Here is a 24179-nt window from a genome sequence, read left to right on the forward strand (position 1 = left end):
CTGCTAGGCACCTCCTCTCTGCGCCAACACAGATGTGTATTGTTTTGATTGTCAAGGTTCTGTTGTCGTATATTTCAAGCTTTCACACGTCTTCTAAATTTTTTTTTTTTTTTTTTTTTTTCATTTTTCTGAAGCTGGAAACGGGGAGAGACAGTCAGACAGACTCCCGCATGCGCCCGACCGGGATCCACCCGGCACGCCCACCAGGGGCGACGCTCTGCCCACCAGGGGCGACGCTCTGCCCACCAGGGGGCGATGCTCTGCCCATCCTGGGCGTCGCCATATTGCGACCAGAGCCACTCTAGCGCCTGAGGCAGAGGCCACAGAGCCATCCCCAGCGCCCGGGCCATCTCTGCTCCAATGGAGCCTTGGCTGCGGGAGGGGAAGAGAGAGACAGAGAGGAAGGAGAGGGGGAGGGGTGGAGAAGCAGATGGGCGCTTCTCCTGTGTGCCCTGGCCGGGAATCGAACCCGTAAATATCTTTAAAAAACATTTTTCTGGCTGCAAAATTATCCGTAAGTTGAACTGAAACTCTGTCCTTTATGGAGTAACTACTTCCTCATGAGACTGTAGCGAGGGTTGATTGAGGAAGGGCGGCATGGTGAGCAAAGGAAGCCCCCTGTGTGTGTGTGTGACGTTTCCTGCAATTGCTCGTGCTTCCAGGGTCTTCTCAGAGACTTCCTTCCTGCCTTCTGTTGGCTGGTGGACTGCCGTGGTGTTTGCTGTACTTCATAGACAGCCCTAAGTCCCGATAGGTCACGCTATTGCCTGGTGTCCCCGTATTTATTTCATCTCTACCCGGGGGTAGCGGTTAATGTTTCTTTTTAAATTTATTTTTTATTTTTTATTTATTTTTTATTTTTTATTTTTTTGTATTTTTCTGAAGCTGGAAACGGGGAGAGACAGTCAGACAGACTCCCGCATGTGCCCGACCGGGATCCACCCGGCACGCCCACCAGGGGCGAAGCTCTGCCCCTCCGGGGCGTCGCTCTGTTGCGACCAGAGCCACTCTAGTGCCTGGGGCAGAGGCCAAGGAGCCATCCCCAGTGCCCGGGCCATCTTTGCTCCAATGGAGCCTCGCTGTGGGAGGGGAAGAGAGAGACAGAGAGGAAGGAGAGGGGGAGGGGTGGAGAAGCAGATGGGCGCTTCTCCTGTCTGCCCTGGTCGGGAATCGAACCCGGGACTTCTACACGCCAGGCTGACGCTCTACCACTGAGCCAACCGGCCAGGGCCTAATGTTTTTTTTTTTTAAGTAGCTGAGCAACGTGCCACCAAAGTCATGGCTTTCCTACAAAAGTCTAGTGATGTTTGAAATGCTTCTCCTAGCAAGCTTTTCAGAAGGCCCCATTGAGAATCCTGAAATGAACAAGGGACATGCACACTATTGGACCTGTAGGGTTCTGGGTGTTGATGGGCAGAGCTATTGATACTTCCTTCATGGCCAGGACCAGATGAAAGGTCTTCTCTTCCTCTGGTTTACACTCAAACCTAGCCAACTTTCAGGTCCCTTAATAAATGAATCAGAGCAGTTGTAGTACGTACTGTTTCCAAAATCCAACAGGCTCAGGGAACATGGGACTGTTTGTTAGTGTCATGAAGGACAAGGTACGGCATATTTCTGCATTTTGGAAGGAATTTCCTAGCACACGTCAGACACTGATTCAGTTTTAGATTCTGAGTTTTGTCACACAGCATCTCGCCATATGTACTACCTTATGTCTTTCATCAATCAAGTACTAATTATGGCGTTCAGAGCCATCCGTAACACTATAAACAGCCCTAGTGTATCCTTTTATTTTGATATTCTTCTACTAATGGTCATTTGTGTTCTTTCCAATTATGAATCATGAAAATGCTTCTCCGGGCCCTGGCCGGTTGGCTCAGAGGTAGAGCGTCGGCCTGGCGTGCAGGGGACCCGGGTTCGATTCCCGGCCAGGGCACATAGGAGAAGCGCCCATTTGCTTCTCCACCCCCCCCTCCTTCCTCTCTGTCTCTCTCTTCCCCTTCCGCAGCTGAGGCTCCATTGGAGCAAAGATGGCCTGGGCGCTGGGGATGGCTCCTTGGCCTCTGCCCCAGGCACTAGAGTGGCTCTGGTCGCAGCAGAGCGACGCCCCGGAGGGGCAGAAGATCACCCCCTGGTGGGCAGAGCTTCGCCCCTGGTGGGCGTGCTGGGTGGATCCCGGTTGGGCGCATGCGGGAGTCTGTCTGACTGTCTCTCCCCGTTTCCAGCTTTAGAAGAATACAAAAAAAAAGGAAAATGCTTCTCCAGACATTATCTCCGTGTATGTGAGATGTGAACCTTCTAGTCTTGTTCCTCATTTCTGACTGTAAAAGAAAAACTACCCAAGGTGTCCTAATGCAGTACGTACAGGGTTGGCTGCAACTGTTTTGAAAATACCCGTTACCCAGGTAAGGAAGGACCTTTGTATCCCAAGTTTTCTAAGAGTTTCTAATCATGAACGGGCATTGATTTTCCTCAAACACCTTTCTTTCACCCACTGAACTATACGCATGCTTTTCCCTTGTGTTCTGTTAATGTTGTAGCAGAAACTTGTGGTCTGTTTCCAATGGGTCTCAGCTTTTCAGGAGACTAACTTCCCCACTGCCAGCCCGGTGTCTGCAGCTCTCTTCCCAAAGTCCGTCCTGGAAGTCTCAGAAGGCTCCTGTGCTCATGCGTAGGTGAGCTTACAGTGCCCGCCATGAACCATCCCACTGCCTTCCTCCTCCACCCCGGAGGACTGGCAACCACTGCCAATGACTGGCAGGAGCTGGTGTGGAAATTCTCCTGGTTCTCCTTCGGATGGGATAAGCCCGCGGTGCGTGCTTCACGTGGCTCGCTCAGCGCCCCGTGGGAGGGAACGCAGGAAGCCCACCCTGTCGAGTGGCTTGGCAAACACACCCTGCCTGCCTTTCCCTGTCTTACTTCCTCCTCCTCCTCCTCTGCTGGGGGCTCTGCAGCCTCTCAGGTAAATCAGTGACACTGAGTCCCAGGCTCACTGTCCGCTTCTGGGGCTCCGCTGGAAGACCCTTGAGCAGCTCATTGCCGGTTTTCCCTCCTTCGCATTCCTGAAATGAAACTTGTTTGTTCTGCCTGGTGGGCTTGCTCTCCATTGCTGGGTCTGCTTTGTGTCTGTTCTGTGGAGGACTTGGCGCCTCTGGTTATGAGTTAGGTCAGTCTGTGATCGTCCCTCCTCACTGTCCTTGTCAGGTTTGTTAACAAGGGAACGAGCTGGAGGGCATGCCATGTTTCTAGTCACGGGAACAGTGTGTGCAAGACTGGGGCGATGACTTCCTTGGGTAGTTAAAGTATGCTTAAAGCCATCACGCTCACGATCCCCCCATTTTTTATAGTTCCTTAGTGTGTGTATATGTGTGTGTGTGTGTGTGTGTGTGTGTGTGTGTGTATATGTATACAGTGTGTCCATAAAGTCATGGTGCACTTTAGACTGGTCACAGGAAAGCAACAAAAGACGAAAGAAATGTGAAATCTGCACCAAATAAAAGGAAAACTCTCCCAGTTTCTGTAGGATGATGTGGCAGCATGTGCGCATGCACAGATGATGACATAACACTGTGTATACAGGGGAGCAGCCCACAGCCATGCCAGTTGAGATGTGGAAAGTACAGAGGAAAGTTCAGTGTGTTCTGTGGCTCGCTAAATTCGAATCCGTGACCAAAGTGCAACGTGAATATCGGTGCGTTTATAACGAAGCGCCACCACATAGGAATAACATGACTCGGTGGGATAAGCAGTTGAAGGAAACCGGCAGTTTGGTGGAGAAACCCCGTTCTGGTAGGCCATCAGTCAGTGACGAGTCTGTAGAGGCTATACGGGATAGCTACCTAAGGAGCCCTAAAAAATCTGTGCGTGAGCCCACATCGAACTGCACTGAATAGTATGAAACTGGGAGAGTTTTCCTTTTATTTGGTGCAGACTTCACATTTCTATCGTCTTTTGTTGCTTTCCTGTGACCGGTCAAAAGTGCACCATGACTTTATGAACACACTGTGTATATACACACACACACACACACACACACATTTTATTAAGGCCTTCAGGGTGCTGTTTCATCCTGCTCCCTCAGTACGATGCCACCAATAGGGTGTCCAAGGGGAAAACTAGTGGGAAGACGACGTTGAGGGTCAGACCTGGGAAGTCAATGGCATTTATAGGCGAGATGGTAGAGGGACACTTTCATTCCTGCCAGGTTAAAAAAAAATCCTTTTATTTATTTTAATTCCAAGAAAGTAGAAACCTACCCAGTTGTTAACGTCATGACAGGCGTAAGGAGCTCTGGTGATTTGCTCCGGGAAGCAGCTAGCTATCCTCGCACTCAGCACCCGTGTTTATGGTAACCCAGACTCAGGACTCAGCTTTCTTCTGAACCATCAAAGAAGGAGGTAACCCCTCTCTTCGGTGTCCTCCCTGGAGACTGCACAGTTAACCAGCTGTTCCTCAGTGGGTCAGATGATTGACCTTTCTAAGGTTGATCCTGACATGGAGACTGCACAGTTAACCAGCTGTTCCTCAGTGGGTCAGATGATTCTGAGGACCTTTCTAAGGTTGATCCTGACAGTCACGACCCATGCCCTTTTTCTAGTAATGAAATATCACCCCTCCCTTGTCTTCGGACCCTTCTCCGGTGTCTGGGGACTGCCGATATGCCGGCATGCTACTCATCAGTAGTTTCTCGAAGCTTTGGGGAAGAAAATGTTTTCTGGAGAACCTCACCTTGTGTAACTAGGGGTAGGGATATCGCAAACCCGTAGAAAGGGGCTTGAGAAAAGAGAAAGATAAAAACCCGAACAGAACATCGGACACAAGGTCCTGTATCACTCCCCTCCCCACAACACAAGTCGTGTCACACTAGCAGAGGACAAAGAATGCACCTTTCTCTTCTTAGATCATCTCTGACTTCCTGATTTAAAAAAAAAAAATAAGAGTTTAGAACTCAAATTATTGTTTTGTATTATACACTGTCATTTAATTATTCTTGCCATTCGCATTACGTTCTGGGAAAAAAAATACAACTGATTTTCTTTTTTTCAAATTGTGGGTTGTTAAACCAATTTAACGGTTTGTGACAAGTTTTAAGAGAACAAGACAGAAAGTATTAGAGTGCATTTCACTGCAAGTACAAAATAAGGGTAAATGTTGTTAGGCGAAACTTCAGTTTCTTTTCATTCGCAGCAGAATACAAGACAATATTTAGCGATTCCTTACGTTAAATACAGTCTCTTATGGCAGACCGTTTGTGTCATGCCTGTTAATTTTTAACATCGTATTTGGTTCCTATCTGAGTTGGAGTATATTGGTAAAGCAGAGCTTTCAAGAATAGATACAAGCTATATTTCACCAGCCTTGACTATCTCAGAAAGATGTGTGCATCTTTAACAATAAAAATATAATTTGAGCTGTTTCCAGATCTTCGCTATTGTGAACAATGCTGCCATAAACATGAAGGTGCATTTCTCCTTTTGGAACAGTTCTATGGTGTTCTTCAGAGGACGAGTGGATTAAAAAGCTTTGGTACATATATACTATGGACTACTACTCAGCCATAAGAAATGATGACATTGGATCATTTACAGCAACATAGATGGACCTTGATAACATTATACTGAGTGAAAAAAAGTAAATCAGAAAAAACTAAGAACTATATGAATCCATACATAGATGGGACATAAAATTGAGACTCAGAGACATGAACAAGAATATGATGGTAAAGGGGGTTGGGGTAGGGTGTGGGGAGGGGGTGAGGAAGGAGAGAGAGGGGGTGGGGGAGGGGAGGGGCACAAAGAAAACCAGATAGAAGGTGACGGAAGACAATTTGACTTTGGGTGAGGGGTATGCAACATAATCCAATGTCAAAATAATCTGGAGATGTTTTCTCAGAACATATGTACCCTGATTTATCAATGTCACTGCATTAAAATTAATAAAATAGGATAAAAAATAACGAGTTCAATAAAATATATATATATTTTATTGACTAAGTATAAAATAACGTTTTTTCCCCACTGTACTTTTTAATCTATTGTTTTCTGGAAAGCTTTAGGATCTTACTTTCTGATTTTTCAATCACTGTCTTTCTTTCTGTGTACAGGTAGTTAATTCTCTCCCCTGCTTTCTACCTTCTTAATGACAGTGTCTTCCCAACAAGAGTCTCAGGGTGAATCTCTTCTCTTCCGATTTGCTTGGGCTTTCAATTTATAAAATCTTAGCGTCGGTGGTGTAGTGGTGAGCGTAGCTGCCTTCCCATTTAAATAATCCCGTCTGTATTTCAAGCAGCATTTGTCATTATTGAAAGTAGTGCAGTCTTCTGCTGAAAGTGGTCCCATGGAAGCTGCGGATCCTCCTTTTTCCTCCTCAAAAATGATCAATTGTAAAACAGCATTAAAACATGGAGTTAAAATTCCCTCGTGCCTAACACACCCCGACAGCTTCCAGACAGAAGTATAACTTGACTATTAGAAAGATTCCATTGCTGTTCCCAAAGGAGTCTTGCTGACCAGTTCCGCTACACACAGTCAGATGTCAGCCGTGGAGAGAGAGCCTGTGTCCTAACTCAGAATAGGAGCTCTCAATGACAGCGGCACAAGGTCCGTCCTGCCCCTCTGTCCCTGGCTGGGACTTGGGCTTCCCCTCATCTGATTTCTTCCCATGCTTTCCTCCCCTTATCTGCTGGGCACTGGCCGTCTACCTCGTCTATTAGTCAGACTCGATGGACTTCGCTTTGGGAGTTCTGCCCAAGCCTAGAGCTTCCTTGTCTTGTTACTTGTCACTCAAGTTTCTCTGAAATGCCGCGTCCCCAGAGCAGCCTCCCCTGACCACTTAGAGGGCCACAACCTACTCTCTCCTCTTGCTGGGTTTTCTTCTTGCAACTTGTTACTGTCATATATTTTCTTGTCTTTGAGGGTTTATTCTCTGTCTATCCCTTAGGACAGACAGCTATAGTTTCATCGATAAAACTATAAAGTTTATGACACTCCCTGAATGATAGACTTGCACTGCTAACTAACAAGAGATCCTGTAACTGAGATCATTTAAGTTGTTCGTTTATAAGAGACATGGACAAGAGTGTGGTGGTTACCAAGGGTGGGGGGGGAGGGAGGACATGGGAGGGAGGGAGGGAGGGAGAGAGTTAGGGGGAGGGGGAGGGGCACAGAGAACTAGATGGAGGGTGACGGAGGACAATCTGACTTTGGGCGAGGGGTTTGCAACATAATTTGATGACAAAATAACCTAGACATGTTTTCTTTGAATATATGTACCCTGATTTATTAATGTCATCCCATTACCATTAATAAAAATTTATTAAAAAAAAAAAAAAAGTTGTTCGTTTAAAATGATGTGCACGTGTATTTTGTAGCTTCCGTAGTCTTAATTCTAAGATACAATCATCAGACTTTAAGTATTATTTATGACAGGTTACATTTCCTTTTGCAATTATTATTTTTATTATAGAAGCCATCACCAAGTTTTAATATTTAATATTTTATCCTTTATAGAGTATCAATACCAGGACCACTTATTCGAATGGTATCTGTGTATATTTTGTAAAGTTACTTTTTAAGCTCGTTAAAATTTGTTCGAAAGATTCAACAAACATCAGCCCATATCTGTTATTCCATGCTGTCTATGAGGAATATAAAGCGGCTTAAAAATATATGTTTTCTTTGCCAAATATATACACACACACTATTTCCCTAAACATGTTTGGTTTCCAAGAACTTTAAGGCAAACTAGTTCAAAATGATAATAGTTCCTTGCAGGTGCTCAAAAGCACCGAAGCATTCTTCTCTTAGGTAAGCAAATCACAATCTAATCCGTTTCAGAATCAATGAATGTGAAGGACCATTGATGGACACCAGCAATTTTCGACCTCGTTCATCTCATGGCACACATAAACTAATTACTAAAATTCTGAGGCACACCAAAAAAATGTGTCATATATATTTTTTTGCTTATCTGACCAAAAGAATAAGCATAATTTTGATTCACCCACTCTGGACAGCTATTGTTATATTGGCTGTTGTCATTTTTTTTATTTGTCAATTTTAAAGGAAAAGAAGTCAGTGCCCCTGACTAAATAATCAGGTATTGCATGTCTTAAAAACTCTTGCAGCACACCTGTTGAAAATCACTGATGTGCGTATATACAGAAATATGCATATAGTTTCAGTGGGTTCATGGACTTCACCAACTTACTAACTCAGATTAAGACCTTTGGTTTTAGGTGATGATGATATATATATATATACATATATATATGTATATATATACACACACATATATTCATTTTAGAGAGGAATGAGAGAGAGAGAGAGAGAGAGAGAGAGAGAGAAGGGGAGGAGGAGCAGGAAGCATCAACTTCCATATATGCCTTGACCAGGAGAGCCCAGTGTTTTGAACCGGCGACCTCAGCATTCCAGGTTGACGCTTTATCCACTGCGCCACCACAGGTCCTGCTGACGATGTATTTTTTTTGAATCCTGTGTAACCCTCAAGTGTTCTCATTTGCATTGTGGCATTTCTAAGCACTTTTTAAGTCTTTTCGAACGAACCAACTGAGTTCACTTGAATTCACGTAAGCAATTTCAACTTTTTATGATGTCCTCTCTTGGAAAAACAGTAGCACATAACCTTGGAAATCAAGGTCGAGAAAGTCAGAGAACTTATTTTTCAATATTTTATTTGTTTCTGTTGTCCTAGTTGCGTACAAAGTAGTAGTCCCAGAGGGATGTGATCTAAGGTGAAAATGACTAGATGATTACCTTCATTTGTTATAGCTTCTATTCCAATACTTAAGGGTCTGCATTCACTTCTGAGTAGGAAGAAACCGTGCCATGTCCCCACCCACCCAAAGAAACCAGTGAGTCAGACTCTTGGGTGGCATAGTGACAAAGACGTCTTGTTTTAGACACTGACGCAATGAGTCTAGTGAGAGTTTGTCCCAAGCTAGCACATGTCCTTTATTACAAGCGAGCATGGTAAACAATATTGATACAGATACAGATCTATCTTGCTTTAGACTTAAACCAGTCTCATGGCCTGAACTTTGGATAAAAATAAATTACATGGTGGGTGTGTCCAGCCTGACTGAATTTGAATCAGTATACTCATTTACGCCTGAATGTCTTTAACCTTTAAAGCCCAGGTAGACTTCATAAATAATATTTCTTACCATCATTTTATGCATTTTTAAATATTTAAACTTTGGAAGAAAATAAATTTCTAAGTTAATAAAATAGTGCAATCAAATCCTTTTATTTTTCTCATGAGACTGAAATAATAAACCAGACGAACGAAAATTAAGGAAAAAAAAAGGCCAATAAGAGATTTAGCATAAAACATTGATTCTCAGAAAAGAATGTCAAGAACATTATGAAAATATGCACATTGCCTGTGATTGAATTGCAGAAAAATCGATGCATTTACCTTTGAAAAGCAGAGGTATTCATTGCCTTCCAGCTCAGGTTAAAACCTTCATCCGGGAGCTGATGGTCTTCTGGGTTTGTTAGGAAAAGGAAACGGAAGGATCTCTCTGGAAGGGAAACTTCGGTCATTTTTATCTCAACCCGTATCTACCATAGTGGACGTGGAACACATGAACAGTTCTGCCTGCCACGCTTTGCCACAGTCGAGAACCGGTTCTGAATAAAATAGTCCGAATTACCATAGGGCCACGACTAAGCGTGGGACCTTTACAATGATGACCTGTTTACAACGAGGGAAGACCAAGCCCGAGAGCTGTTTCCACCAGAAATTGGCTGTCATCTTTTTTGTACATTCTGTTTCGCCAACAACCAAATTTTCATGTTTAACTAGGAGACACAAAGGTGTAATTAGGAGCAAATAACAGGATGACAGAGCTACGGACAAGAATTCATAAAGGTCCAAAGAAGCACACCTTCAGCTACAGAAGAAAGTGGTCTTCCACGAACTCAGGGACTCATGGCGACCCCTTTTTCTTCTCCACGTTCCCCTCCCGGGTGAATTTTCTAGGAGTGGCATAGCTTTCTGACAACAGGAATGACGATGACGATATGGGGGAAAGCGGTCAAAACCAGAGAGCGTTGTACATTCTTTAGGATCAAGAGACCCTCGAACCTCAATAAACACCGTATGTAAAGAAACATAGCAAATCCCAACAAGCATACACGCAACAAAAGTCATTCGTTTGTCAGAGACCGATACAATTTTTGAATACGCATTTCCAGAAGGAAGCAGAGGCCAGCGGAGATGGCCCGTGGCCATCAAACCTGTGGAAGTGAAACAAGGCATTATAAAATTCACACCATCTGTGAGCCAGAAGTGAGCAGCAAGTGCTTTATCAAAACAAGTTGGCCGATGACCCAACATATAGATATCTATATGTATATATTTGTATAGAATGATAAAAATCAGCTTGCATGAAGGTCAGAGTCTATCTATTTTGAAGTTATATCACACATACTATAAGCAAATTTACAGAATTTGTCAGGTTTGCATATACAGGAAGTGCAAAATGAATTAAAATACATGGAAAGATAGAACACTCAAAATGTATTTATATAAACCTCCCAGGATTGACAGGGATTGGCCGTAATCAGCACTCGCCACCATTGAACAGGAACTATAAATCAAGAGAAAGGAGAAAAAATAATCCAATGGAAAAAAGGGAAAATTCAAAAAAAGAAATCTTCCTTTTGTTATTTCATATTTAAAATAACGTTCTCCTTGTAGGTGTGGATTAATTTTTGTTCTTTGCCCCCAAAACGGGAGTTCTTGTTTGATGATCGTTTGTGGTCTGTAGTCTTTTGATCTCTGTTTGCTTTTTGCAGATAACGGGTCCTTTCGGTAGGAAATCAGTGGTATCCGTAGTAATTATTTACTATTCCGACGAAGTTCCGGCCGACCCCTGAGTGGTCAGTGAGGCGATGCTTTGCGTAGCCAGAAGGAAAGGAAAGGAAAAAAAAAACAAAAACAAAAAGATCTTGCTATTAGAAAATGTCCTATCATGGTCACACTAATTCTCTTGAAATGAAAGATCAGTGATCTGCCCGAGAAAATATTGAACAAAAAAGCGTGTGACAGCTTCTTCGTTTACGCTTCCGGAAGCAGGCGCTCCTTTGTGGCGGGGAATTAGACTACAGTGAGTGCGGAGTGGTGCTTGGAGTTTAGGGTCAACTTTGCTGTCCGCTCCGTAGATTTTACAGGCGATTTGCTCTTTGCTTTAAGAAGAGAAAGTGATATTGGAAAAAAGTCAGCACTTTAGATTAAAGCAAAGCACCCTTCACAAAGCCACAAACAAGAAGCAGGACAGAAAGTCCATGGCTTGTAGCTATCGTGGCACCTGCGGAAGAAGTTATAAGATATTCGCTCATCTTGAGGATTTCCAACGCTCCTTATTAGGCTTTTTTAAACACATACATATATATATAGATAGATATATATTTAATTAGCTCGCCAGCTTGGCTCTGGTGCTCATGAATGTCTTGGCATGCACTGCAAATAACAACACATACAAAGTATTTCAGTCCCAGGAAATTGGTCGGAGTTCGTCTGTTTTCAAACAATGCCATTCCGCAGCGGGGGTGGGGGTGGGGGTGGGGGTGGAGGGGACCCAGAGAGGAAGGAATCCAGACTCCTTACCTTCCACTCATTCTGTGAGGGTCATTCCCTACGGTCATGGGGCTGTTCCTACATTGGTACCTAACAGCGTGACCTGCTTTCCTGCTGCTTAAGCCTACAATCCGGGGAGAGCCACCCTGCTGGGACCTGCTGCTCTGGTGGGCGGGGCACGAGCTCTGGGATTGGGTGCATTTGGGCTTTGTCTCTTAGAGGAAGAACTTTCTCAGTCTTTACCCTTGGCGCCTGAGGAACAGTCAGTGCTATCAGGAATTTGACAGTTTTCGAAAGGGCCTCAGACTATGTAAGGGAGAGAATTCAATCGTGCTTTTGCAATTCTTTCCTAATATATTTTAATCTGTCCGACATCTAGTTACAAATGGTGTATCAAATACCTATATTAGCAAGAAAGCAAGAATGTAATCGGGCCCAAAGCATTATTTTCTTTTTCTTTCTTTTTTTTTTTTTTTTTTATAATTGGAAAATATTAAAAGGGTTTGAAGGGGGTAAGCGTAGAGAGATTCAACCTTTTGAATATTTCGGCTCAATCAGGTAGGTTCAGGTCCACACCGGTCAAGAAAACAATTGAAAACATGGACCGTCAAAAAGTCACCGGAGCAGAATTGTTTGGGGCTTGGTTCTCGCGTGGCGGCCAGCAGCCCCGTGGGGCTGCTTTTCCTGTGAGGTTACTTTAGCGCGGCTATGGGCGCACCTCTGTCTGGCGGGTGAGCCGTATATTCAACACGAGATGTCCTCACAGAAACCTAGTGGCTGAAGACCCAGAGGGGGTGATGGGTGATAAGATTCAAAAACGGGAAATGGAGGGGACAGTCCCCAGGCAGCTCTGAGACCAGAGATCGGGTAAGGAAGATACATCCGATCTATGCAAGAACTACTGGCGTGAGGGCTTCCCCAAGTGGGATACGTTTCCTTGTTACCCTTGGAGGACAGGTTCTTTGATAGGGATTCATTTTTGTGAAGAAAAAAAAAAAAAAGAATGATTGCACGGCTCTTTAAATAAATAGTCAGTGGCATAAACGTTCAAAAACGCTAAGCCCGATAAAACTGGGTAAAACGGCCACTCTTCGGAAGAGATGTTTTGTGAAACCCTGCTTCCCTTTTTCAACATGGGCACTGCAGAGGGCTCAAACCCGCTGAAACTGTGTATCATCCTTTCCCTTTGTAGGGTAAACGACCCGTCAGAGGAAACGCCTGGCGGATCATTTCATTCCTGCAGGGTCGGAGGGGCGCGGCTGCTTCCCATGGCCCCAACATTTCCTACCATCCGAGGTCCAGCATGTGCAAGTTAAAGCAGAATTTACACGAGCAGTAGTAGAACTGCAGAGAAATCTAATGACACACTCAAAAGGGTATTTTAAGGCCACTCGGACGTCAAGTGCCCTCTCCTAGCCAATCTGCCATCGTGACAGCGCCCTTCCCTCACCACACACACGATTCACCCGCACTCTCGGCGCACGCACTTCCTGGCGTATTTTTAATTCGGTGACATTTATTTCTGTCAGGCCAATAACAGCGCTTTTATTTCCTGGCACAGCCAATTCTAAAGCGAGTCCCTGATGGTTTCTCCCTCCTAGATCTATCTTATGTATGCCTTGAACGAAGAGATATGTCCTTGATCTTCTGTAACCCCCCCAACGACTTAGCAAGTGCCATCTGAGAATCTACAACGCTCTCGTGTGTCCCCGGGGACGTGGAACAAATACTCCCCGGGAGTCAAGTTCGTTCCGAGGTACGCTGTTCTGAATACAACATCGTTTGCTATTCCGAGTAGAAACGTTCTTTATTTATAGACGAGCGGTGGTCTAGTCTACAGACAGTTACACATTTCTTTTCGCAGGAAGCAGACTTCATCTGCCCTTCCTGCCCTAGGCTCATGGGCACAGACAGAAATGTGTTAGGTCTGTGAATGGAAGAGAGCGAGGATCGCAGTCAGGAAGTCTTGGGTTCTAACCGTCTCTACGGCCCCTCACTTCTAAGATCCCAGCGAAGCTACTGATTTCTTTCATGTTTTCTAAAACGAGCATCATAATGACTCAGGTATTTTCCCATATTAGAATCAGACATTGTGTTAGAATAGGATCACCTATCTTGCTATTTTTTTCCCCCTCCTTTCTTTAGATTGGCTCTGTGTTCGGGCCAACCAGGATAATCTCTTACACCAGGGGTCCCCAAACTTTTTACACAGGGGCCAGTTCACTGTCCTTCAGACCGTTGGAGGGCCGGACTATAAAAAAAACTATGAACAAATCTCTATGCACACTGCACATATCTTATTTTAAAGTAAAAAAACAAAACGGGAACAAATACAATATTTAAAATAAAAAACAAGTAAATTTAAATCAAGAAACTGACCAGTATTTCAATGGGAACTATGGGCCTGCTTTTGGCTAATGAGATGGTCAATGTGCTCCTTTCATTGACCACCAATGAAAGAGATGCCCCTTCCGGAAGTGCAGCGGGGGCCGCATGTGGCCCGCGGGCCGTAGTTTGGGGACCCCTGTCTTACACCTTGATACGACCAGGCATTGAAGCAACTCTCGCCCTCAGATGGCCTGCTGTCCACTGTGTCTGTTCCCAGCACCCCCTGGTCACCTCTCTTGCCTCTGCAGACCAGCAGGATTTCCGCGGGGCCTTCCCCCTCTGGCTGCGGCATGGCTCGCGCTGACCTGGCATTCCTTATGTCCATAGCCTGTCTCACGGATTGCCCGTACACGCTCATGAAAGGCAAGGGCTGAAATTTGAACAATTGTTTTTCGTTGACTCCTGATGCCTAAGACAACACTGTAAGAGGTTTTAAACTTTTCCCTCCGACACAAAACACTGTGTGAGGAAGAAGGGGAGGTGCTGCTACCGAAATGGGGTGAGGAACGGGTGGGGGGGGGAGGGCGCGCAGTGAGATGAGGAGCCCCGGATAGAAAGACCCTGGAGGTCTCTCTCCAGTTTAGAAGGCCGTTTCTAGCTTCCTTCGCCTTCTGTGTAATCAAGAGGCCTGTCGTCTGTTCGTATGCTGGAAGATTTCCACAGAGCTGCTCTCGCAAGGGAGCTCCCCTGTGCTCCTTTTAAGATGGGGGCTCTCCCCACGTGGCCGGCGGGGAGGTCTAGGAAGTCTTCTTCCAAGTCCCAGGAGCATGGAAACTCAGCTTCCCGTTCTCAGCCCCTCTCGTCACACTGCCTTCCCCGAGATGTGGCCCGCAAGCCTTTCCCAAGAGGGGGTCGGTGGCAAACGAGAGTTTGGCCCAGGAAAACTATGATAAACAAAATGTCTGCAATTTTTTATCTTTATGATAATGACTGTTACAGAGAGTAGTAGAAAATTCCATCTAAGCCCCCCCCCCCCAAAAATATAAACAATGACAACTCAGTGGATGTCACTGTGGCATCCTTAGCCATCAGGTAGAGGCGGCGGTTTGCAGCTACACTACCGTTAGCATGATGGTCATGGTCACGGACAGCTAAATCTCCCAGCTCCCTGCTTCACTGAACTCAGCACAGTGTCCCCAACAGGGACGTCTGCCCCATGCCTCTCACCTGTCTGCCCGGTGGGAGAACCCAGCTCCCTTCTGCACCTCCCTCTGCAGACGGTGCCGCCCGGACCACCACGCCTTCTTCCTGGATCTACCATCATGGGGCAGGGACACGGTGGGCCTGCTGTGTCAGGCTGCCCCCGGCCCTCTGGGTGCTCACCGCCGTCTCCAAAGCGAGGAAAGTGGGCGAGGTGTCTGCTGTGTGTCCGGGAAGGGGCAGGAGGCCCCCTGTAGACATCGCGTGAGTTCCTCCGCACCACCCGCCACCCCGCAGATCAGGAACGTGCGGATCAGCAGCTTGGGGCCAACATCGCGTGAGTTCCTCCGCACCACCCGCCACCCCGCAGATCAGGAACGTGCGGATCAGCAGCTTGGGGCCAACATCGCGTGAGTTCCTCCGCACCACCCCGCCACCCCACAGATCAGGAACGTGCCGATCGATCGGCAGCTTGGGGCCAACATCGCGTGAGTTCCTCCACAGCACCCCGCCACCCCGCAGATCAGGAACGTGCCGACCCGCAGCTTGGGGCCAACATCGCGTGAGTTCCTCCGCACCACCCGCCACCCCGCAGATCAGGAACGTGCGGATTGGCAGCTTGGGGCCAACATCGCGTGAGTTCCTCCACACCACCCCGCCACCCCGCAGATCAGGAACGTGCCGATCGATCGGCAGCTTGGGGCCAACATCGCGTGAGTTCCTCCACAGCACCCCGCCACCCCACAGATCAGGAACGTGCCGATCGATCGGCAGCTTGGGGCCAACATCGCGTGAGTTCCTCCACAGCACCCCGCCACCCCACAGATCAGGAACGTGCCGATCGATCGGCAGCTTGGGGCCAACATCGCGTGAGTTCCTCCACACCACCCCGCCACCCCGCAGATCAGGAACGTGCGGATTGGCAGCTTGGGGCCAACATCGCGTGAGTTCCTCCACACCACCCCGCCACCCCACAGATCAGGAACGTGCCGACCGGCAGCTTGGGGCCAACATCGCGTGAGTTCCTCCACAGCACCCCGCCACCCCGCAGATCAGGAACGTGCCGATCGATCGGCAGCTTGGGGCCAACATCGCGTGAGTTCCTCCACAGCACCCCGCCACCCCGCAGATCAGGAACGTGCGGATTGGCAGCTTGGGGCCAACATCGCGTGAGTTCCTCCGCACCACCCGCCACCCCGCAGATCAGGAACGTGCGGATCGATCGGCAGCTTGGGGCCAACATCGCGTGAGTTCCTCCACAGCACCCCGCCACCCCACAGATCAGGAACGTGCGGATTGGCAGCTTGGGGCCAACATCGCGTGAGTTCCTCCACAGCACCCCGCCACCCCGCAGATCAGGAACGTGCGGATTGGCAGCTTGGGGCCAACATCGCGTGAGTTCCTCCACACCACCCCGCCACCCCGCAGATCAGGAACGTGCGGATTGGCAGCTTGGGGCCAACATCGCGTGAGTTCCTCCACACCACCCCGCCACCCCACAGATCAGGAACGTGCCGATCGGCAGCTTGGGGCCACGCCCCCTACAGGTCCCGTGGAGAACAGGCGGTCAGGCAAAGGCATGGAAACAGCCACAGAGAAGCGGTGGGAGCAGCAGGGATGCAGACGAGCTCTTTTCTGGAACTGCCTGGGGCGGCCAACCTGGCCCCGTTTGTCTCCACATCTGTTAAACCAAGATGTGGAGCTATTATTTAAATGTCCACTAATCTTTGCAGAGAAAATGTGCCAGCTGTAACATGCTTTAGAGAAAAGAAAAATATTTGCTATAAAAACTTCTTTTCCCCAGCTCTGAGCTAATAAAAACACTGACTATGAAAACACCAGCCTCCCAGTTTACCTAAACACGAACAATAAATAAAGTGGGTTTTGCTCCATAGAGACGACCGAATGTCTTATGATACCATAATATGCTGAACTTTTCGTATTATATAGCCTTTCAGAACTTAAAGTTTCCTCCAAGTTCATTTAAATAGTTGGGCGAGAGATGGTTTCCTCATTCTTCTTACGTGTCTTCTTCTTTTTTTAAGAACTTCTCTTTTCCCAAGCTTTTGATTCAGATTTGATAGACGGGGATCAAAAGTTTAAGGTGATTGTTCAAAGTGCCACCTCAAGTTAGTGACAGGGAGAGACAGAACGACACAAACCCTTGGTCCCCGGGAAAGATCATCAGGAGAGGAGTTGAGTATTGAATTCAAAGGACTAAGTGAGCATCGGGACATAGAGAGTTGATTCCATCTCAGGTTGACCAGCTCTTTAAATACATCCACTTTCTCCGGTTGGTGAACCCCTGATGGATTACTTTCTTATATCAGCACAACATGTAGTTGGTTTGGATAAGATATGAGAACAGTCTGGGTCAGAGTATCCATCTGCAGAGAGGTATTGTCCTCCATATGTTTTCTCTTCTTTCTTTCTCTCTCCTCCTCCTCCTCCTCCTCCTCCTCCTCCTCCTCCTCCTCCTCTTCTTCTTCTTCTCTGAGTATCTGGCAGAATCAAAAGAAGTAAGAAAAGAGGAAGACGACAATTTCTCTCCTGCGAGGGCTCTGACTCCAGAACCTTTATTTTGTGAAAGTGAAAGGATGATTCTAGCCTATAATTTTTTGAAAAGAATACCTTTTTTATTAGAATTCTTATGGGTCCAGGGCCAATTTCTTCCAGAAATCTCCTATTTATATATATATGTAAAAAAAGTGCTTCAATTTGAGCCGGAACGTAAACTGCTTATTTGCTTGAGCCCCGGAATGGCGGCAGTCACTGTTTAAGCGTCCTGTCCTGCGTGACCTGGGTCAGCACAGGCACACTTCTCTGCTCCTGAGAAGGTCTCTTCCTGTGGGTCAGGGAGAGACGGACAGTTGCCAACGTCCACAGGCTCTACATGACCAGGCACACGGGGATGCCCCATTCGCCTCAGCATGTTCCACACTCTCTTGCTTACGAGTACTTGTAAGGACTTTCAAGGTTTCCGCTTTCCTTGGGGCCTCAGAGAGGGACCCATAGGAGTGCGTCTGTGCTCTGGCTGGTTGGCTCAGTGGCAGAGCAATAGCTGGGCTTGTGGGTGTCCCGGGTTCAATCCCCAGTTAGAGCACACAGGAGAAATGACTATCTGCTTCTCCACCTCTCCCTTTCCCTCTTCTCTCTTTCTCTCTCTTCTCCTCCCGCAGCCAGGGCTCTATTGATTCAAGTGCATTGGCCCCAGGCACCGTGGAGCCTCCATCCACCTCAGGTGCTAAAAATGGGTTGGTTGTGAGCATGGCCTCAGATGGGGGTTGCTGGGCGGATCCCGGTGGGGGCGCATGTGGGAATCTGTTTCTCTATCTCCCCTCCTTTCACTTGGAAAAAGAAGAAAAAAATAAAAAGAAGCACTTATGCCTCCAGCTTGCTAAATCTGCAGTGCATCTTAAGACAGCACATTTCACTGTAATTTGCTCATCCCCGTACGAACTGCTCTGGATGCAGACAGGACGATGAGGATGAGGAAGAGGAAGAGGACGAGGATGAGAGTAGCTAACACTTCCTGAGCACGTATTATTTCTGTACCCCTGACTGATCTGTGAGGTTGCTATTGTACTTGGGGTTTTGCTGAGGTGGGGGGGGGGCATACAACGTGCTCGAGCTCCCTCAGCTGGGCGCTGATGGAGCTGAGGTCCAACACCAGTTCTGCTGGACTCGACCAGCCCGTCGATGTCCTCATTTCCACGGGCGGTCTGCACACCCGGACACCTTCCCTCCTCAGTGACGCCTGTTAGACACGGGTGGGAACATGAGTGGCTGGGATGACGAGGAAGGGACAACCTATCAATCCGTGGAAAAACAAGTGAAATATTTGCAAACAGCGCAGTTTTCATCCCACGTGTACTTAATAACCGCTTCATGCATAAGTTAGAATAACTGATTCTCAGCGTTGCATTGACAGGTGTATAAATAAATGTTGCAGAAGCGCCCGGCACTGTCTGCTCACGGAGCTTAAATCTGTCTCCGGTGTGTATGTTTTCACTATTCATCAGCAAACTCCGTATTCGTGACACAAAGGTAGATATTAACGCGCACCTTGTTGGAAAGGTCGCGAATTTCGTATTCGGGATCGCTCAGACCTGTGCCTTTGCTGCCCGTGGCTGGGAAGTGCTGGATTTCTCTAAGGGCTTAAATAAGTACATCGACCCGGGGAGTAGACTGGGGGGAACTGTGAGGACAACAGGGACCAGTGCAGGTGCTGTGCTGCAGGCCCTGTGCCCGGGGTGGGGGGAGGCTGGGGTGGTTTGCCCCGAGTGAGGACAGCTAGGGTTATTGACGACTGAGCAAAGAGGCGAGAGAAACGAGAGTGCCTGTGTGAGCAGTCCCTCCCTGCTGTGCCACCCACACTCTCCGCGTGTTGTCATCAATCCCACCTCCAGCCTCACCCCGGGAAGAATGACTCAGCAGAGATGGAAACACGTCTGGTAAGCGAGAGCAATGGCAACCGAAACACTCAGAGGCAAGACGTAGAAGTGAAAGAAGGAAAGAAATGTCGCTTTGCATATGGTTTCATTTTTCACGCATCTTCTTTTATAAATTGGAAAAGGGAAGGCTCTCGCCAGGTTTTAAAAATACCGAGTTTGCCCAAGTTAAAAGAATTAACTTCAGCCTGACCAGGCAGTGGCGCAGTGGATAGAGCATCGAATTGGGACGTGGAGGACCCAGGTTTGAAACTCCCAGGTCGCTGGCTTGAGCATGGCCTCATCTGGTTTGAGCACGGGCTCACCAGCTTGAGCCCAAGGTTGTTAGCTTGAGCAAAGGGTCACTCGGTCTGCTGTAGCCCTCTGGTCAAGGCACATATGGGAAAGCAATCAATGAACAACTAAGGTGCCGCAACGAAGAATTGATGCTTCTCATCTCTCTCCCTTCCTGTCTGTCTGTCTCTATCTGTCCCTCTCTCTGTCTCTGTCACACACACATACAAATTAACTTTAATTGTTCAGCAGTATTTGTTGTTGTTGTTGTTTTTGAAGAAAAGCTTACTTAGGACCTAATGCCATAAGATATAGAAAAGCATCAATGTTAAAACTTCAGAAAACACTTATTTTTACATAAGTGACATTTCTTAAGACTTTATCCATATATTTTTCCAAGTTTGAGCCAATAATTTTACCCTTTTCCTTAATATAACTATTTCAAAGTTACCTGGATTAGAATGCTTAATAAATTATCTTCATAACAGAAATTTTCTTAGCTATCAGACTTAAGCAACTGATAGAGTTGAAGGTATCTTTTTTTTTAAAATCCATATTCTATGCATCAAGGCATGCAAACAAAACTATATAGTTGCAAGGGATTAATTCTCAAACTTTCTAGATATAATTTGTTATGAAATAGAATTTCAACTAAATGAATATTGTTGCCATGATTATGGAATGAAGGATAGTCCAAATGCTATATATATTTTTTGACTCCTGCATGCACCCAACCGGGATCCACCCGGCATGCCCACTAGGGGGTGATGCTCTGCCCATCTGGGACGTCGCTCTGTTGCAACCAGAGCCATTCTAGCGCCTGAGGCAGAGGCCATGGAGCCATTCTCAGCACCCGGGCCTACTTTGCTCCAATGGAGCCTCGGCTGCAGGAGGGGAAGAGAGAGACAGAGAGGAAGGAGAGGGGGAGGAGTGGAGAAGCAGATGGGCGCTTCTCCTGTTTGCCCTGGTCAGGAATCGAACCCGGGACTCCTGCATGCCAGGCCGACGCTCTACCACTGAGCCAACCGGCCAGGGCCTCCAAATGCTATTTTTGAATAGTCTCTCTCTCTCTCTCTCTCCATTAGCACCCATATGGGCTGCAGTTGCTTTCTTAAAGGTTGAGCAAATTACATAAAAAAAAAATCATGTGTCTTCTTAGCAGTGGTTTTATCCTCGTAAGTGCTTTGCCAAAACATCATCTTCAATCCCAAACCATTAGTTTAACTCTAATTATGTGCTAAGCACAGTGCTAGGTACTTCTGTAACACCAGAAGTATCAAGATACAATTCACATGTTTGTTTTCCTCACCCTTCATTAGCTTGTTACTTGGACTGCTCAGAGTTCACTGGACCTCACCATTTGGCAGATGTCAGAAGGAATCGTGTCTCCTGAGTTTGCACGGTACATTCGCAGGACCGTTACATTTTTCTTTGAAAACCTTTATAATATTTTCAGATCTTTGGAAGTAGGATAAATCTTTATATTCTAAAGCTCCCCCCGCCCCCTATTTAGTGGGTGAACTCTTTATGATGCTAACAGATTTGAGAAATTTCTTTCATGGCAAATACATTTGTTTAATCAGAAAAATTAGGAATAAAATACTTTCCAAATGGCTGAAGATGTGGCTTTACCCTTTGCAACGTCCTAGCTCTTACAATTTGCTCTAATTATGACTTCAGTTTGTGGTGGGTCTCTTGTATGCACGTGGCATTCTGAATTCATGCAGAAATGCTCTCTCAGACTTTTTGAAGCAGTCATAGGAAAGGAAACACAATTATCCTTGATAAATATTCCAGTGCATTGATTTTCCCTGACACTCCCAAAGACCACACCATCGCTCACCACTGAACCCAACTCTGAATCGGGGACTGACTGACTCAGACCATTGAGAGGAAGAATGACTGCAGAATGTTTTATTAATGGGCTTTATCTGTACTTGATTTATTCAATCAATAGGTTTTTATCAAGCACACCCACTTTGTTTAGAAAAACAGAAAGAATAATTTGATGGGCAGATTCTCCACTCAGATTTTAGGAAATAAGATATATTGCTCTTAATTGTCAATGCTACTAGCAATTGCTGAGTACGGCAGATTCACAACAGCACTTTTAACGTCCATGTATGGATCTATACATACATGCATGTGTACATACATGTACATGTGTGTTTATGTATTTTTAGTTCGTCAGGAGCACCACAGTCACACAGCCCCATAGTTCCACTTTTTCTGTATTTATTTGTTGAATAGATATCTTTTTTTGTTAAGTTTTTTTTCCTTCTTATGAGCTGTCATTGCTTATTTTTAAATTTGGGAGATTTTAAATAATATTTTTCCCCTTATAACGGAAGTAATAAATTACCATTGTACAAATGTTATTAATAGAGACACAATAATCAAAGAATTGAAAATCGTAACCTCTTGACTTTTTTTTTTTTCCTTATCTTTTTTTTTTGTTTGTTTGTTTTTCCGAAGCTGGAAACCGGGATAGACAGTCAGACAGAATCCCGCATGCGCCCGACCGGGATCCACCCGGCACGCCCACCAGGGGCGACGCTCTGCCCACCAGGGGGCGATGCTCTGCCCCTCCGGGGCGTCGCTCTGCCGCAACCAGAGCCACTCCTAGCGCCTGGGGCAGAGGCCAAGGAGCCATCCCCAGCGCCCGGGCCATCTTTGCTCCAATGGAGCCTCGGCTGAGGGAGGGGAAGAGAGAGACAGAGAGGAAGGAGGGTGGGGGTGGAGAAGCAAATGGGCGCTTCTCCTGTGTGCCCTGGCCGGGAATCAAACCCGGGTCCCCCGCACACCAGGCCGATGCTCTACCGCTGAGCCAACCGGCCAGGGCCTACACATGTCAGGTTTTAAAAAAACAACTAGGGTTTTTCCTGGGAGTGTATCAAGCCCATATACTTTTGAAAACCCTGCCACGTAGTATTTACAATTCTGAAATGACTGTCCGCCCAAAAGATAGCAAGTTTATCCCAACCTGATGGGTTTTAACAAAGTGTTCCAATGGCCTTCCTATTTATACCAATCACTTATTAACTTTGAAAAAAAAAACTAGATATTTTATACATTTTTGTTGTTACTACTGATTATATATTTTGCCCCAAATATTTTCTGTTTGAGTATTGCTGTCACACAGAGAATTGATTTCAACATAGATCTTTATTTTGTCTCTATCAATATTACATGATTCCTTTTGAAATCTCTAAGTCATGTGGCGTGGATTACATAATCACAGCATCTGCAAAGCGGACCCTCTCTCCTTCCTAAGTATGATAGATACAGATAATTCCTGGTCTGTGGCTTCAATTTTTGGTTACATTTGTAAGTTAAGCCCGTATTTTAAATTCTGTATAGTAAAATATTCTTTTCATTTGCTTTTTTTTTCTGTAACTATAAACCTTCAAAGCCTCAGGCCTCTGATTTTGTGCTCTGTTTCCTATATCTGATTTTTCTTTTTGCTTAGCTCTTTAATCACAGTTCACTTGGATATACGGCATATCATAAATTGTGATCATAGGTTCTTTTTTCTTTTAGATTTTATTTATTCATTTTAGAGAGTGGAGAGAGAGAGAGAGAGAGAGAGAGAGAGAGAAGGGAGGAAGAACAGGAAGCATCAACTCCCATATGAGCCTTGACCAGGCAAGGCCTGGGTTTTGAACCAGTGACCTTAGTGTTCCAGGTCGACGCTTTATCCACTGCGCCACCACAGGTCAGGCCGTGATCATAGGTTTCTTTTTGTCATTTATTAATTAAATCAATCCTGCCTTCATGATTAGATTTTTAATTCATCAGATATTAAATTGTTACATAATTTTAGAGCTCTCCAGGTTTCTTATTTTTTTTCCACCTCTCTTCATGATCGCCTTCCTCAGCTATCCTCGTAGATCACGGCTGTTTAAAACTCCACTTCCATCCCTGACAGGTGAAGTGGAAGAGGACTCACGGCTGCTGAGCTGGGTCATGTGCCAGGTCGACTCTGAGGTCCCTGAGTGCTGACAGTGGCCTCAGGACAATGTGCGTTGCCACCTCAGTTTTATCAGGAAGGGCTCTGAGGTTCAGAGATCTCGTGCACCACTCACTCAACAAACCAGTCACGCACGGGTGACTCTCCAACTCAAATCTGTGTCTACGGGCCGCTCCAGCCTGGGGCACGTTTATCACAGGGTTCTAAACCCACTTTCTTTTTCTCTTTGTACAGATTTTTTTTTCTTTTTTTTTTTGTATTTTTCTGAAGTTGGAAATGGGGAGGCAGTCAGACAGACTCCCTCATGTGCCCGACCGGGATCCACCCGGCATGCCCACCAGGGGGCGATG

General features: G+C 46.2%; 1 protein-coding gene across 6 annotated transcripts in view; it reads right to left on the bottom strand.

The window, feature by feature from the left end:
• Positions 1 to 8962: 8962 nt before the first annotated feature.
• VSTM2A (V-set and transmembrane domain containing 2A) overlaps positions 8963 to 24179 on the bottom strand; it is a 28361-nt gene continuing 13144 nt past the window's right edge. For 2 of the 6 annotated variants that reach the window (XM_066239997.1, XM_066239998.1), the window contains exon 5: positions 8963 to 10265. In XM_066239997.1, the coding sequence (XP_066096094.1) occupies positions 9916 to 10265 (350 nt within the window). In that variant the 3' untranslated portion in view covers positions 8963 to 9915. The other 4 variants (XM_066240002.1, XM_066239999.1, XM_066240000.1 and 1 more) reach the window with 4 other exon arrangements.

The sequence above is a fragment of the Saccopteryx bilineata genome, chromosome 7 (assembly GCF_036850765.1).
Source record: "Saccopteryx bilineata isolate mSacBil1 chromosome 7, mSacBil1_pri_phased_curated, whole genome shotgun sequence".
Lineage (NCBI taxonomy): Eukaryota > Metazoa > Chordata > Mammalia > Chiroptera > Emballonuridae > Saccopteryx > Saccopteryx bilineata.